This window comes from Myodes glareolus, chromosome 7 (genome assembly GCF_982192425.1).
Source record: "Myodes glareolus chromosome 7, mMyoGla1.1, whole genome shotgun sequence".
NCBI classification, from domain to species: Eukaryota; Metazoa; Chordata; class Mammalia; order Rodentia; family Cricetidae; genus Myodes; species Myodes glareolus.
Window position 1 is genome coordinate 102,446,652 of NC_142032.1, and position 16,299 is coordinate 102,462,950.

Genomic DNA, 16,299 nt, shown 5'->3' on the forward strand with positions numbered 1-16,299 from the left:
CATTTCTGGATAATATTTCAAAATTATTCCAAGAACCTTCCCTGGTTTACAACAACCCAGACTGAGTCAAATCCCACTTGTTCATTCTTCCATAGCTTATTTTTACCATATAATAATATGTCCGTCATCCTACGAGCATATTGGATGTCAGGACTCCCAGTCTGCGGTTATGTAGCTAACCATGCAGCATTCATTCGTTCAGTCCTAGAACCCGAGCCACAGTAGCAGCTGAGGAAGGAAGAAGTCAGTGCCAAGTGGTGGTGAGAAAGGCTTCGTAGAAATCGTAAGGTGTGAAGAAGCCTCCTCCTTTAATTCCTTGAAAATATTGATGAGTATATGAGCGAGCCCCTTATTTTGGGTGGGGACAGTTCTAAGTCAATGACGTATTTTTCTGGTGGTGTCTTTCTCTAGGTTGATATGTCAGACCTCTCTCCAGAGGAGCAGTGGAGGTAAGTGTGCCAGTTCGGGTCCCACAGGCCAACCAAGCTAATTGTGTAACTACTCTTTTCCCTCTGTCTACGGATGTGGTGTCTTATGACAGGTCTTTTGCAATCCTTTCCAAGTTTCCGGGTCACTTCTGAGCAGCTCACTTGGTCCTAGAGTTAGTAGGTATTTGCACTAAGCATCCTGTGGTGAAGCAGTTTTGCCATTTACTAGCTATATGATATGGGATAGTTTTTAAATTCTCACTGCCTCTTTATCACTACCAGACCCCCTCCCCCGTTTTTTTTTTTTTTTAAATCCCATACTGAGGATTGAATCTAGGCCTCATACGTGTTAAACAAGTAATCTACCTCTGACCTGTAACCCCAGCCCTCTTTTTACTTTTTTTTTTCAAGATTTATTTATTTATTATGTATACAACATTCTGCCTCCATATATTCCTGCTCGACAGAGGAGGGCGCCAGATCTCATTATAGATGGTTGTGAGCCACCATGTGGTTGCTGGGAATTGAACTCAGGACTTCTGGAAGAGCAGCTAGGGCTCTTAACCACTGAGCCATCTCTCCAGCCCCCTCTTTTTACTTTTTATTTTGAAACACAGTCTGATCAAGTTGCCCAAGCTAACCTTGAACTTACTGTGTAGCCTAGACAGGCCTACAGTGTACCACCCTTCTGCCCCAGCCTCTGAAGTAGACCACTAGACCTGACAGTTCACTCTATTTGTCTGTTTGGTTTTTGGTTTTTGGTTTTGTTTTTTGAGTTTCTCTGTGTAATTTTGGAGCCAGTCCTGGAACTCACTATGTAGACCAGGCTGGCCTCGAACTCACAGAGATCCATTTGCCTCTGCCTCCTGAGTGCTGGGATTAAAGTCGCATGCACCACTGGCAGTTCCAAAGATTTCTTTTTAAGTGAATCATATATAGAGAAAGAAACAAGGATTAAGGTTGTTCACATCATTTTACATGAATAATGATTAAAAGAGTACGGCCAGGTTGTCATGGTGGCACACACCTTTAATTCTTGGATTCTGGAGGCAGAGGCAGTTAGGCTTCTGTGAGTTCAAGGCTAACCTGGCCTACATAGTAAATTCTTTTCTCAAAAAAAAAGAAAAGAAAAAGAAAAAAGAAAATGGAAGGACAAAAGAAAGGAAAAAGGGGAGAGAAAGGTTAAGGCCATTAACCTGATAGAAACAGAAAAGTTCTTTTTTGTTTGTTTGCTTTAATGCAATCATAAATATTTGAAGGTTCAGCATTGGGAATAGGTGTGTCCTTTGTTTACATAGAATTTAGGATTAGGGTCAATGGATCAAAGCTATAAGTATATTTTTGTTTCGTTGTAAAATATATATGTATATTATTAGACAAGTTCTCACAAATGTGTTTTAGACAGACTAGCTTCAAACTCATAGAAATGCCTCTGCCTCCAGAGTGTTGGAATTAAAGATATGTGCTCAAGTATCTTTCTTACACAACCCAGACTAGAAAATGTCAGTTTACGATTAATGTTTCAGATACATTGTCTAGTTGTCTGATTATTCAACTCCTTGAGCCCTTGCGGAGGCTGTTTCCTTGACGCTGATAAAGACGTGGTTGCATTGGTGCAGACTTGAAGAGCTCGGACTTTTAACCTTTAGTTAGTACTGAACTCTCTAGCCCTGGCCAGGAGGTGTGATGAATAAAGCAAGACTCATAGTGTTACACCCTTTAGTCCTGTGATCAATACTAAGAGGCTTTATGACTGTGAACTCTACTTTTTTTGTCTAGTGACGGGTTGAAATAGGATTGGAATGGGCAGTGACTCACACTTCTCCTGGCGTTTCCTTCCTGATTCAAGGAAGGTTTCTTACATTTCAGCCACAAGGGGCAAGTAGCATATCATTTATGTCTAATCCCAGTAACTGTGCTTTGTAACTAGAACCCAGAGAGCCTCTGTTCTAGTCATGTCCTTTCTCTCAGACATGTTTCTTAGCTCCAAGTTTTCATGGTACTCTTCAGTTGAAAAACACAGGGCTGCTGGGCCTGGTGATGCACGCCTGTAATCCCAGCACTCGGGAAGCAGAGGCAGGCAGATATTTGAGTGTGAGACCAACCTGGTCTACATCGTGAGTTCTAGGACAGCTAGGACTTTGTAAAGATATCCTGCCTGATGGATAAATAAATAAATGAATGGAGAAACCCAAGGCCATGTTGTGGGCTGTGAACTAGAAGGATCCCTGGGAAGCACTGCTCTCTACCACCACACCATCCCTTCCTTGACTTACCCTGCCTGTTTGCCTTTCAGGGTCGAGCATGCACGTATGCATGCCAAACATCGTGGCCATGAAGCCATGCATGCCGAAATGGTCCTCATCCTCATTGCTACCTTGGTGGTAGCCCAGCTGCTCCTGGTACAGTGGAAACAGAGACACCCACGTTCGTACAACGTAAGCCACTTCTCACTCTTTGAAAATGTTCTTTGAGACAGGATCTCCTGTAACCTAGGAAGGCCTTGAACTCATTAAGTAGATGAGAATGATTTTGAGCTCCTTGATCTTTCTGTCTTTACCTTTCAAATACTAGGATTGCAGGTGTGTACCACCACACCTGGCACCTCTTACTTTTTAGTCATAAGAGACCCTTTGTAAGTGTCCTAGGATCCAGTCTGATCCAGGGCACATGTAGGCAGATAAAAACAGTAGCAATGGATTTTCCATATGGAATGATGAGTCTTTTGTGGGACATGTGTGTGTGTGTGTGTGTGTGTGTGTGTGTGTGTGTGTAAAGAGCAAGTGATTTGGTATATGAAAACAAGAATAAAGCTTGAGACGACTTTTCTCTTCTTTTTTTTTTATTTCTTATGTATACAGTGTTCTGCCTGCATTGTATGCCTGCAGGCCAGAAGAGGGCACCAGACCTCATTACAGATGGTTGTGAGCCACCATGTGATTGCTGGGAATTGAACTCAGGACCTTTGGAAGAGCAGGCAGTGCTCTTAACCTCTGAGCCATCTCTCCAGCCCTCTTCATTTGTTTTGAGACTGTCCTGGAACTTGCTGTATAGACCAGGCTGGCCTCGAATTTACAGAGATCTGCCTGCCTTTGTTTCCTAGGTGCTGGGATTAAAGACTAGCACCACTATTCCCAGCCTGACATCAGACTACCTTATCATCAGAAAAAGTAGATACTTCTTTTTAAACATCGTGAGACAATTCCTGAAGTAACTATCAGAGATCATTCATTTGGAAGGGAGATCATTGACTGGGCAAGCCAACAGTAGTCTTATGAGAAGGAGCTAGATTTCATTAATGTGTATTCCAAAAGCCAAAATCAAGCAAACAAACAAAAAGCAATGGAGGAAGTGAAGAAAGAATATGTAATGCATACAGAATGCAAACAGCTAAGTGGCACAAGTAAGTTCTTATTAGTAATGACACTGAACTGTACATAGGTTCAGTTCTTCCAGTAAGACTGGAGTAACAAAGAAAAGGTCCCATAATTCATCAGCATGCTTACATTAAGTCTCACATTAGATATCAGGACACACACAAGCATACACACAGTGAAAATAAAAGAACAGGAAGAAATATTCCATGAAAATGATAGCCAAGAGAAGGTAGAGGACATAAATTCAAGACCAGACTATTCTAAATGCTTCGAGGGCAGCCAGGACTACAGAATGAGACACTGTCTCCTCCACACAAAAAAAGAGGGTCCCCTCACAGAGCACCAGAGCTTACTGTTGTGCGTCCACATTGGGTGACAGACCTGTGACTCTAGCTCCACAGGATCTGATCTTTTTCCTTTTGGCTTCTGCAGGTGCCCAAACTTGTGTGCATATTCCCTTTCTTCAATCCCGTATATACGTGTAATTAAAAATTAATTTGTTTTGTTTTATTTCTCAAGACATAAGAAATGTCTCTGTGTTACCTTGGCCATCTTAGAACGCACTCTGTAGACCATCTTGCCAGAGATCCTCCTGCCTCTGCCTCCTGAGTACTAGTATTAAAGGTGTGTGCCACCACCACCTGGCTAAAAACAAAATACTTTTAAAGTGAAAGGAAGGTGGTGGTCTGGAAAGGTTAAGAGCGCTCCAGAGGTCCTGGGTTCAATTCCCAGCAACCACATGGTGGCTCACAGCCATCTGTAATGAGATCCAGTGCTGTTTTCTGGAATGCAGGCATACATGCAGACAGAACACTGTATAGATAATAAATAAATAAATCTTTAAAAAGAAGGAAGGTGGGATGGCTATACTAATTTCAAATGACATAGACTTAGGTAAAGATTACAAATGATAACATATTTATGTGATTATTTGTAGTTGGAAGCTGTTCATTCATTTCCTGGCTACCCTGACCAGAAATGATCACTCAGAAACTATATTAATTAAATCACTGCTTGGCCAATCACTTAAATGTATTGCTAGGTAGCTCTTATATCTTAAATTAACCCATCCCTATTACTTTGTATTTTACCACAAGGCTCGTGGCCTACCAGCAAGGTTCTACCTGGTGACTTTCATCTTTCTCCTCTGGCAGCTACATGGCTTCTCACTGACTCTGCCTTTTTTTCTACCAGCACTCAGTTTAGTTTTCCCGCCTAGCTCTAATCTGCTAAGCCACTGGCCGAAACATGTTTATTCCTTAACCAATAAAAGCAACACATATACAGAAGGACTTCCCACACCAATTATTGTATGTATTAGTGAAAATACAATATAACAAGGAAATGCAATTATAAACACACACACACACACACACACACACATATATATAAAACAAAGGTGCCCAAAATATGGGAACCAAAAACTGATAGGACCGGAAGGAGTAATAGGCAGTTCTATAGCAGTGGAGAAATCAGTGCCCTTTCAGTGGTGTACAGAAAAGTGGCATAGATCACACATCAGGGGCTGGAGAGATGGCTCAGCGGTTAAGAGCATTGCCTGCTCTTCCAAAGGTCCTGAGTTCAATTCCTGGCAACCACATGGTGGCTCACAACCCTCTGTAATGAGGTCTGGTGCCCTCTTCTGGCCTTCAGACATACACACAGACAGAATATTGTATACATAATAAATAAATAAATATTTTAAAAAGTAAGTGAGAAAATTAAAAAAAAAAAGATCACACATCATGTATGGAATTGGTCCAGGTTGCCTATGAACTTGAGACATTCCTGTCTCAATCTCTCCAGTGCTGGGATTACAAGCAGGCGTCACCATACTTGATGACATTCGCTGAGTTCTTAATGCTTTAAGTACTTTACATGTGTACGCTCAATTAAACCTCAGTATAATTTGGTGAGTAGTGTTTTCTTCAGTTAGAGATGAGTAACTGAAGTAGTTAATCTGAATAATTTGTTCAAGTGATAAAACCATTAGAAGATTTTACTTTATGACTTTCAGTCAAAATCTCTAAGTGCTTTTTTTCTGCAGTATATGTGTAGACTCGTAATATTGCCAAACATGGTGAGGGGTCTGTAGCTAACTACAGTGCTATCTCATTTAATAAATTAATTAATTTTGGTTTTTTTTGAGATAGGATTTCTCTGTGTAACCCTTGCTTGCGGGAACTCACTTTGTGGGCATGTGCCACCACCACTCAGCTGTGCGATCTCATTTAATCTGCGTAACAGTGGTATTAGGTAAAAGCATAGAAAGTTGAGTCCTGCTAGAAAGCTAGGCAGCCCGTGTTATTTGTTTCCTGTTTCATATTTTCAGCTCTCCTCTGTGTGGCCTCTGGGAATGATTTTCTGTCGAGGGAACTAAGGTATAATTTGGAGCATAGAGGAAAGAAATTGATCTTTGTCCTTGAGCTTGCTCACGTTCCAGACAACAGTGGCCTGTAGCTGCCTCAGGTCACAGTGCATGAGATGCTCACATCCTACCAAGAGTTCCAGAAGAGCCGTTATCCAACAGTTTAACTATCTGGGTGGGGCTTCATGTGTGGACCCTGCTCATGCTTCACGAGATGAGACACTTGTAGTTATTGTGTGTACCCTACAAAAGATAAGTTTCATTGATTCCAGGAAAATAGAAAAACCATTAGAACAAGTGTAGAGTGACAGCCCTTTTGGTATTTCTGTTTTTATTTGTTTTTCATTTTATTTTATGCTTATGGGTGGGTGTTTTGCCTACATGTGTGTCTTTGTACCACATGCATGTAGTAGCAGTGAAGGCCAGGAGAGGGTGTTGGATCCCAAGAACTGGAATTACAGATGGTTGTGAGCTGCCACATAGGTGCTGTGATTTGAACTTGGGTCCTCTTTTTTTCTTTTTTTTTTTAAGATTTATTTATTTATTATATATACAATATTCTGCCTGCATGTATCCCTGTGGGACAGAAGAGGGCACCAATTCTCATTACAGATGGTTATGAGCACCATGTGGTTGCTGGGAATTGAACTCAGGACCTCTGGAAGAGCAGCCAGTGCTCTTATCCTCTGAGCCATCTCTCCAGCACCAGAACTTGGGTCCTCTTAAAGAGCAGCTGGAAGTGCTCAAAAACTACAAAGACATTAAGTTTAGTTTTCAGCACCTTCCTCTGGCCTCCCAGGACACTATATATACATACACATGTCTACAGACATGCACATAATAAGTAATTAAAAAGAAATCTTAAAAAAAATACCTAGGGCTGGAGAGATGGCTCAGAGGTTAAGAGAGCTGACTGCTGTTCCAGAGGTCCTGAGTTCAATTCCCAGCAACCACATGGTGGCTCACAGCCATTATAGTAAGATCTGAGATCTGGTGCCCAGAACACTATATACATAATAAATAAATTTAAAAAAATATCCAGCAGTGGTGACACACACTTTTAATCCCACCACCTGGGAGACAGAGGCAGGTGGATTTCTGTGAGTTCAGGGCTAGCCTGTTCTTCATAGTTCAAAAGCAGCCAGGGCTATATAGAGACTCCTGTTTTAAAATCAAAAAACAACAACAAAATAATAAAAATTACACTTTAAAAAGAAGAAAAGGAGAAGAATCTAAAGTGGCTCTTTATATAATTGTTTGTTTGTTCTGAGTTAAGGTTTCTCTGTGTAGCACTGGCTGTCCTTGACTCACTCCGTAGACCAGGCTGGCCTCTACGTCAGAAACCCGCCTGCTCTGCTTCCCAGCGCTAGGGTTATAAGTGTGCACCATCATGCCTGGCCTTGATGTTATATTTTAAAACTTTGTTTGTTTATTGAAACAGGGTCTTATGTATCCCTGGTTGGCCTGGAACTCACTCTATAGACCTGACTGGCCTTGAACTCACAGAAATCCACCTGTCTCTGCCACCCAAATGCTGAAATTAAAGGGCTGCACTCCCATGCCTGGCCCCAGTCTTTTAATAGATCCAACAAATATTTAGCTTGGAACTGAAGTGCCAGCTTTATAAACCTGAGAGATTCCGGAACCCACTGTTGAAGGGGAGAACTGACTCCTGACTGGAAGTTTCCTTTAGTTCCCACACACAGCTAATAAGCTAGTTTATTTATTCATTTTTTTTTGCACTACAACTTTATTTAGTTTACAGAAGGAATCTCTAAGTATAGGTTGTAAAAAGGAAAGATTTAGTGTAATTTACATTCATTTTAAGACTACTCTGTGGTGGTGGTGCATGTCTTTAATCCCAGTACTTGAGAGGCAGAAGCAGGCAGACCTCTGTGAATCTGAGGTCAGCCTGGTCTACAGAGTGAGTTGTAGGACAGCCAGGGATACACAGAAAAACCCTGTCTTGTTCAATAAAACCAAAAGCAAAAGTAAAAATTTGCTGTGTACAAATTTAATTCTGATCAGTATGAACAATACTTTCATAGATCTACTGCACATAAAAACTTTTCATCAAAGTATTAACAATGAATCAAGTAGCCTGACTGTATCTAGACAAAACTGGCCATCCAACCATTTACACTTAGTGCTGGTGAGAGCCGAGAACCCTCAGGAAATACAGACATATCAGTCTGCAACTTCATCTTTGAAAAAGCTTTATATAATTATTGATAGGATACTGGTCTACATATTATTTGCCAATCTATATTTGTAGTCTACAGTTAGATATTCTATCTTTTTTATTAAATACAATCTATAGATATTTATAATTTCATCCAGGAAGGATTCCTTCACAGAGGGAAGAAAAAAAATAAAACCTTTCACTTTTTTTTTACAGGTTTAGATAAAATTAGGTCATGCTTTAGTGCTGTGCAAATATTTATAGCCTGTCAGTCTTTAAATTCTTTGTCAAAGAGTGTTGCTGTTCATGTCTGCCTTAAAAATCAGCTTGTGATTTCAATACAATTGATGGCAAGCATTAATTTTAAATGCAAAGTATATAAAGTAACAAAATTAGTATCTGGAGATTTAAAAACAAAAACAAAAACAGTGGATGGTGCTTAGTAATGACACCAGAGGTTGTTCTCTGGTGTACACACTGTACACACATGTACTCAAATACACATCAAAAAGCAAGAATGATAAAACTCAAGATTTAGGGTATTGGTTACCTTGTATGAGGAGATGGGAGAATAAGATAGAAAATAACACATAGTTAAATCTAAGTAGTTTTAGTTGTTTCATTGTGTGCTGACTAGTAGGTTCATTGGTTGAGTACTGACTGAAAAGGGTAACAAATAGATACCTGGTAAGTACAAGCAAAAGTATATATATTAAATATATTGTAGTGTTTGGGAATAAAGAATGGGCATGAAAGAGAATTGAAATGATTCCCTGGAGAATGCTGTGTTGAGGAAACACACTGGGATTATCGTCGACTAGCAGAAGCATGTAGGGTTTGAGGAAGCTTTTAAAAAAGAAGCGTTTATGGCATGCCAGAAAATGATGGGTTGGTAGATAAGGTTGTGTTGCTATTCAGCTGAATACAGTTCTGTTCTTTACTAGTGTGGGTTAGGTTGGCAGCCTCACCCTTGTGACCACCAAGTGGAAAAACACCAGTCGTGTTCTCCTAAATGAGAGTTTTCGTCAGGGACTGTCGGCATTTTATGCCAGCGTATTCTTTGTGAGGTGAGGAGGGCCGTGCTGTGCATCACAGAATATCAGATGAAATAGGCTCTAATGCCAGTAAGGGTGAGAGCAAGCGGGTGAAGAGCGGTTTCCTCCTCCATGTCCTTTACAGAGGCTCCAGCAGATGATGTTGCCCATATTTAGAGATGGGTCTTCCCATCTCCAAAGATATGGATTAAAGGTGGCTCTTCCCACATCAAAAATCCAGATTAGGGCTGCAGAGATGGCTCAGCGGTTAAGACCACTGGGTGCTCTTCCATAGGCCCTGAGTTCAGTTCCCAACAACCACATCACTCACAACCATCTATAGTGGGATCTGATGAACTTGTCTGTCATAAAGGTGTACATGCAGATAGAGCACTCATACACATAACATTAAATAAATCTTTAAAAAACAGATTAGAACTGGATTATCCCACTCCAAATGATTTAATTAAGCAAAAATCCCCTATGGGTATTTGCAGCCATTTGGGGTTTTAATTAATTCCAGATATAGTCAAGTTGACAACCAATAATAGCCATCACATCAGGTATCATGAGCCTCTACAGTAGCACCTTTTAGTAGATAACCGAGTTTTTTTGTCTCTAGACTTTGCAGGGTGCTCCCTGGGAAGCACAGGGATTCCTGATGAGAAGTTCTACTCTCCACTCTGGAGTGGCAGGGATGCTGCCCACCAACTTGTCTAGCCTAGGTGCTCTGGGGAATCAGTTGCTCAAGTCTAGCTTTTCACATTTGAAGAAGAGTTAGCTCAAATTAACTTACTTGGAGCAAACTGTTTTCCTGTCCCTGTTTTTGTTTCCACCATCAATAAAAATACCTTAAATTACTTATAGTTTGCACTTGATAATTATTACCCCCAAAAGTATTTTTCTTGGCTAGACATGCACTATAGTACTTCCATGGTATAAGCAGGGCCCAGCACTACAAAGCAAAAGCAAAGCTGCTATAAGAACAGGTTATGGCTCAGTGGAAGAGGGCTTGCCTAGCGTGTTCAAAGCTAAATACCTGTTACTGGTAAACACCAATAACAAAATGAGTGGCTGAGGTGGCTCTGTGAGTAGAGACCCTTGAAAATAAACCTGATGACTCAAGTTTGATCCTTGAATCCCAAGTTGTAGCAGGGGAGAGCCCACTCCAGTTGCCTTCAGCCCTCTACAGATGCACACTCGGCATGTACACACCTGCATGTTTTCTCTCCCTTCCCCCCCTCCTTCTTCCCCTTTTCTCTTCCTTCCCCTCTGCTCCTCCTTCTCTCTCCCATCTGTCATACACACTAAGTAAAAATAATAAAGCATTCTTAAAAAACAAAACAAACAAAAACAACAAAGCCAAGTGGTGGCTCAGAACTTGGGAGTCTGAGGCAGGCAGATCTCTGTGTGTTCAAAGTCAGCCTGGTCTACAGAGTGAGTTGACAATCACAGATGCCAGAAAAATCCTGTCTCGAGCCCCTACCCCAAAAATAAAACAAACAAGAAAAGAGAAGAACCCAACCAAACTACTATACAAGATAGGGCAGGGATTTCTACCCATTTTTCAGCAAGCAGAATCTGAAGTGATTTGCTGAGAGAATATGAATGTTAAATTGCAAAACTAGAGCCCAAACTAAAATCTAGCTGTTGTTGTTATGATTGCTGTTGTTTGTATGTGTGTTTGTTTTTATTTAGAATCTCATATAGTCTACTGACCTTTACCCGACCTTTAGCTGACCTTTAGCTCACTATGTAGCTGCAACTGATCTTGAATGCCTAATTCTCCTGCTTCATACTCTACCAAGTGCTGGGATTACTGTTATGTGCCACCATGTCCTGCCTTTTTAGTTGTCTTATATGTGTGGTGTTTTGCCTGCATATGTGTCTGTCCCACTTGTTGCAGAGGGCCTGGCGCTGGAGTTCCAGGCAGTGGTGAGCCACATGGAGCCCAGGTCCTCTTCTAGAGCCCTCTCAACATCTGAGCCATCTCTCCAGCCCTTCTCTATGTGTGTGTGCGTGGAAAACAAATACTGTTTGTTATTATTAAATATCAAGTGTATTAATGTTTTGCTAACTTGTGCATCACATGCCCACAGAGGCCGGAAGAAGACAACAGTCCTGGAACTGCAGTTACAGGCAGTTTTGAGCCTCCATGTGGGTACTGGGAACCAAACTGAGGTCTTCTGTAAGAGTAACAAGTGCTCTTAACCTCAGAGTCAACTTTCCAGGTCCCCAAACCTGACTCCTGTTTTTTTCTCTCAAAGGCCTTAGGAAACTATCATATCTTACCTGCAACAGTCATGTTTGCTTTTAGCTTTCCTGAGTTTTCTCCCTTAATGACTTTGCCCGAGTCCTTTCCTTGGACCTCAGGCACTTTATTTTTTTATTTTTATTTTTTTAATTAATTAATTTATTTATTCGAGACAGGGTTTCTCTGTAGATTTGGAGCTATCCTGAAACTAGCTCTTGTAGACCAGCCTGGCCTCGAACTCACAGAGATCCTCCTGAGTGTGCCTCGCCACCCGGGCGAATCTCAGGTATTTTACAGCCCCATTTTGTTAGTCATGCCCCCTTTCAGAGACAAGATCTGGATTGGAAGCCTACTCCAGGTCAGACTTGCCTTTTGGCTTCTCTCTAGCTCAGTTTTCATCATCTGTTCAGATTCTAATATTACTCACTCCTTAGCTCCCTTAGGGATGTTAGGGAAGGGAGACGTTTATGCCCGGGAAGCATCTGTTCTATTTTTACAGATCTCCAAGGAGCAACTTTCATCATTTCTGTCTGCTGCCAAATAGAGCAAGTCCCACCCTGCACAGCTGTTCCTTCCTGGGAGGGATGCGCAGCAGACCTACCTGGTTCTGAGCTTAGGAGGCCATTAGACAAAGATCAAGTAATGCCTTTTTGGGAAGCTTTTCTTGGTTTTCCCATTGTGGATAAAGTGCCTCACTTCTGTACTTTGTTGACCTCCAGGACTTAGCCCATTCTAGAGTTTACTTTGAATTAGTTAAGTTTTTGTTTTTCTTCAATAGACTTAAGTTCTTGAAGAGGCCTTATTATTCATGTTGGATACCCCAGTCCTTAGCATGTTGTTAGTAAGTGTTTGTGAAATTGCTTTACTGATTCTTTTTTTTTAAAAATATTTATTTATTTGTTTATTATGTATACAGTATTCTGTCTGCAGGCCAGAAGAGGACACCAGGCTTCATTACAGATGGTTGTGAGCCACCATGTGGTTGCTGGGAATTGAACTCAGGACCTTTGGAAGAGCAGGCAATGCTCTTAACCGCTGAGCCATCTCTCCAGCCCTGCTTTACTGATTCTTATTTTAAGAGGGGACAGCTTGGGAAAGAAGCCATAGTTTTAAGATCCCAGTCTTAGGACACTGGTAGTTAATTTAGTGTTTCTCTGAAAGACAAGAGTTGGATGCAGAGGCGGGAGGGACACAGAGACACTTTTTTTTAAAGGTTGGTAACATATTAGTGATGTGATGGTTGCCTGTGGGAATTGGCATGACTGTTGGCTAGGGGTCCAGTAGGGGAAACTGCCAACCACATGTCTGCCCCACAGGCTAGTTTAGCCATGTCTTGTCAAGTCATAGAAGCAACTGGGCATGTCTGCTTATTGGGCCTATAGATAGCTGTCTAATGGCTACCCTTCACTGGACCATTTTCCTGGCATAGTAGCTAGTGTTTTTAGCTGCTCTTATAGGATTCTGTTCCGGATGTTTTGTAACCTTGGCTGCCCTTATGGTCATACTTCCTTAAGCCAGTGTTCTTTGTATAGTTGGTGTGATGTTTAGACCTGATGCCAAAGACCCAGTATCAGAGCAGAGGACTCTGGAGCACCATCTTCTCATTCTGAGTAGACTTTCAATTAGGTAGCATGAGGTTGCCATGGCTCTGTGGTCTTGTAGACCTATATTCAGAGGCAGTTCGTGGAAAACTGAAATCCCTCAGCATGTTTTTGATGTGCTGCTCTTTTCGTTTGTTTGTTTTTCAAGACAGGGTTTGACTGAGTAGCATTGTGTAGGTGGACTTTTCTGTCCTGCCAGCCATCTCCCAAATAACACACAGAAACTTATTATTAATTATAAATTCTCAGTCAATAGCTTAGACATATTAATACCTAACTCTTACAATTTAAATTAATCCATATTTCTTATCTACCCTCTACAAGCTCTTTTCTAGGGTTCTTTGTCTTCGAATAATTTTTTAATTTCGTTAATAAAAGGCACTATAATCTCTGCTGGATCTATTCCTGCTAGTTGGCGATATCTCAAGTTTTTTTAATAATTAATTCAGAGACCTTTTCCACATAAGGTTTTAATTTTTTTTACTTGGTTTTATGTGGTAAAAAGACCCATTCTAAGACAATATCTTCAGTCTGCATTAAAATTACTGTAGGGGAAAATTTGGAAGGCAATATGGCTAGAATACAATTAAGATTTTGATCCACCTGATCCATATATGTGCCTTTTGTAATTTCAAACAAAGTTGAATTCTTTCTCATCTTCAGCTGTTAATTCCCTGGGATTATTTAAGTCTTTGTCACCATCTAAGGTTTTGTTTAAATGAATTACTAGATGCGGTGTTATTCCAACAGCTAGTCGTAGACTGGAAATGTCTCCTAACAATCTCTGAAAATCATTAAGAGTCCGTAATCGGTCTCTTCTAGTTTCAACTTTTTTTGTTCTAATTTTCTGTAAACCTATTTTATAACCTAGGTAATTGACAGAATCTCCTCTTTGTATTTTTTCAGGAGCAATTTGTAATCCCCAGTTAGGCAAAAGTTTCTTTACTTCTTAAAATTTTCTTTCTAACATATCAGCATTGGGAATCAGATAGCAACATATTATCCATGCAATGGTAAATTATAGATTCAGGAAATTGTTTATTTGTTATTTCCAATAGCTGACTTACAAAATATTGGCACAGGGTGGGTCTATTGAGCATTCCCTGTGGGAGGATGGTCCATTGATATCTCCAAGTAGACTGAGAATTATTATAAGTAGGTACTGTGAAAGCAAATTTTTCTCTGTTCTTTTCTTGTAAGGATATAGTGAAGAAACAATCCTTTAAATCAATAAGAGTATAAGAGGCCATCCTTTAGGTAATAGGGAAGGCCAAAAAATTCCATATTGTGGAGGTTCCATAGGTTGAATTACCATGTTGACAGCTCTTAGATCTCCATTTTCCAGATTTCTTTTTAATAACAAATACAGGAGAATTCCAAGAGCTGGTTAATTCTTCAATATGGCGAACTTCTAGTTGCTCCTGTACCAGTTGTTCTAAAGCCTGCAATTTCTCTTCTCTTAAAGGTCATTGTTTAACCCATTTTGGCATCTCAGTTAACCATTTTAAAGGTAGGGTCATTGGTACCTCTAAAGGTTTGTTAGTTGTTTTTGTTTTTTTGTTTTTTTGTTTTTAAGATTTATTTATTTATTATGTACACACTGTTCAGCCTCCATGTATGCCTGCAGGCCAGAAGAGGGCACCGGATCTCATTATAGATGGTTGTGAGCCACTACGTGGTTGCTGGGAATTGAACTCAGGACCTCCAGAACAGTCAGTGCTTTTAACCTCTGAGCCATCTCTCCAGCCCTGTTAGTTGTTTTGTGTACTTGCACAGCCTGAATGGCTTGTAACCTTTTGTTGTAGTACCTTATAATATCCTTCCCAGAAACATGAGTATCTGGGACTGAAGGAATGGTAATCTAGGTATTCCATTGCTACTGCAGGTCATGACCCCATGAATTCACTGTGATATTAGCCACCTATGCCCTCGGCCTTCCTCTCTGTCCTTCTGACCCTATGCATTTAACCCATCTTGTGTTTCACTTGTTTCACTTGAAATAGGGTTCCAATTCCTAGGAATTGAACATCTGCCTCTTGAAGAGGCCAATTTGGATGCCAAGATTCTGGAGTAATGATAGCCACATCTGTACCTGTGTCCAATAATCCCTCAATTACAGTGTTACTTATATGTACTCTTAGCTTTGGTCTTTGATCATTTATAGAAGTCTGCCAAAATATGTTTCCTATTTCCCATTGGAATTTTTGATTCATCTTCCATGTTTATTCCATCATCTAGAATAATATGGGTTTTTTTTACAGCTGGCAATAGGTTTTTTAATTTTCCTGGTGAGACATGTCCTCCACAGTAACTGTGAATGACGGGACCTCCTTTGACCTGGGGGCCTACAAGAGGCCCCCAAGGGGTTTTCCAATAGTATTGGGTTGCCTTGTGTGTCTTATTGATCTATATTTATTGGTCTAATGTTGGTCTTTGCCACATCTCCTACAGAAGGTTGAAACCTATTTTTGTCATTCCCAGAGGAGACAGTATTTCTAGGAATGCCTTGTCTATAATCCCTTCTCAGATGTCCTATTCTACTGCAATTAAAACATTTGGCATTTTGATGTCTCCTCATATCTTTGGAAATGGCTTCTCTTACCCAAGCTTCAGTATTACAGTCAAAGGTCTTAACATTCATTGTGTCTCAACCATTCATCCATTGGTGCTGATCTGACCTTTAAAGATCCAAGTATCTTTTTGCATTCTAAGTTGGCATTTTCAAAAGCCAGAGATTCAATAAATACTCGTATAGCTTGTGAGTCTGTTACTATTTTTATAGCCTTTGTTAACCTTTGTAAAAAAATCACTAAAGGGTTCTCTTTGGCTTTGTTTAACCCATAATATATGATTCAATCCAATTTCCTGGTTTTGGAATCCTGTTCCAAGAATTTAAGGCTGTTGTGTGGCTTAGGGACAAGATGTGTTCATCCTAAAGAGTTTGATCTTGTGGATCAATCAGCATAAGTGCCCTTGCCAAGAATTTGATCTTGGGAAGCCTCGAGTCCTTTTGCTTTTCCCTGTTGTAAAATTTTTGTCTCTTGTCACCAATAGC

The 16,299-nt window shown here is 40.5% G+C and overlaps 1 protein-coding gene across 2 annotated transcripts in view; it reads left to right on the forward strand.

The window, feature by feature from the left end:
- The window catches only part of Rnf121 (ring finger protein 121), a 61,054-nt gene that overhangs the window by 19,438 nt on the left and 25,317 nt on the right, over positions 1 to 16,299 (forward strand). For both annotated transcript variants that reach the window (XM_048429643.3, XM_048429642.3), the window contains exons 2-3: positions 412 to 449; positions 2,725 to 2,866. In XM_048429643.3, coding sequence (XP_048285600.1) covers positions 418 to 449; positions 2,725 to 2,866 — 174 coding nt within the window. In that variant the 5' untranslated portion in view covers positions 412 to 417. The remainder of the gene's footprint in view (positions 1 to 411; positions 450 to 2,724; positions 2,867 to 16,299) is intronic.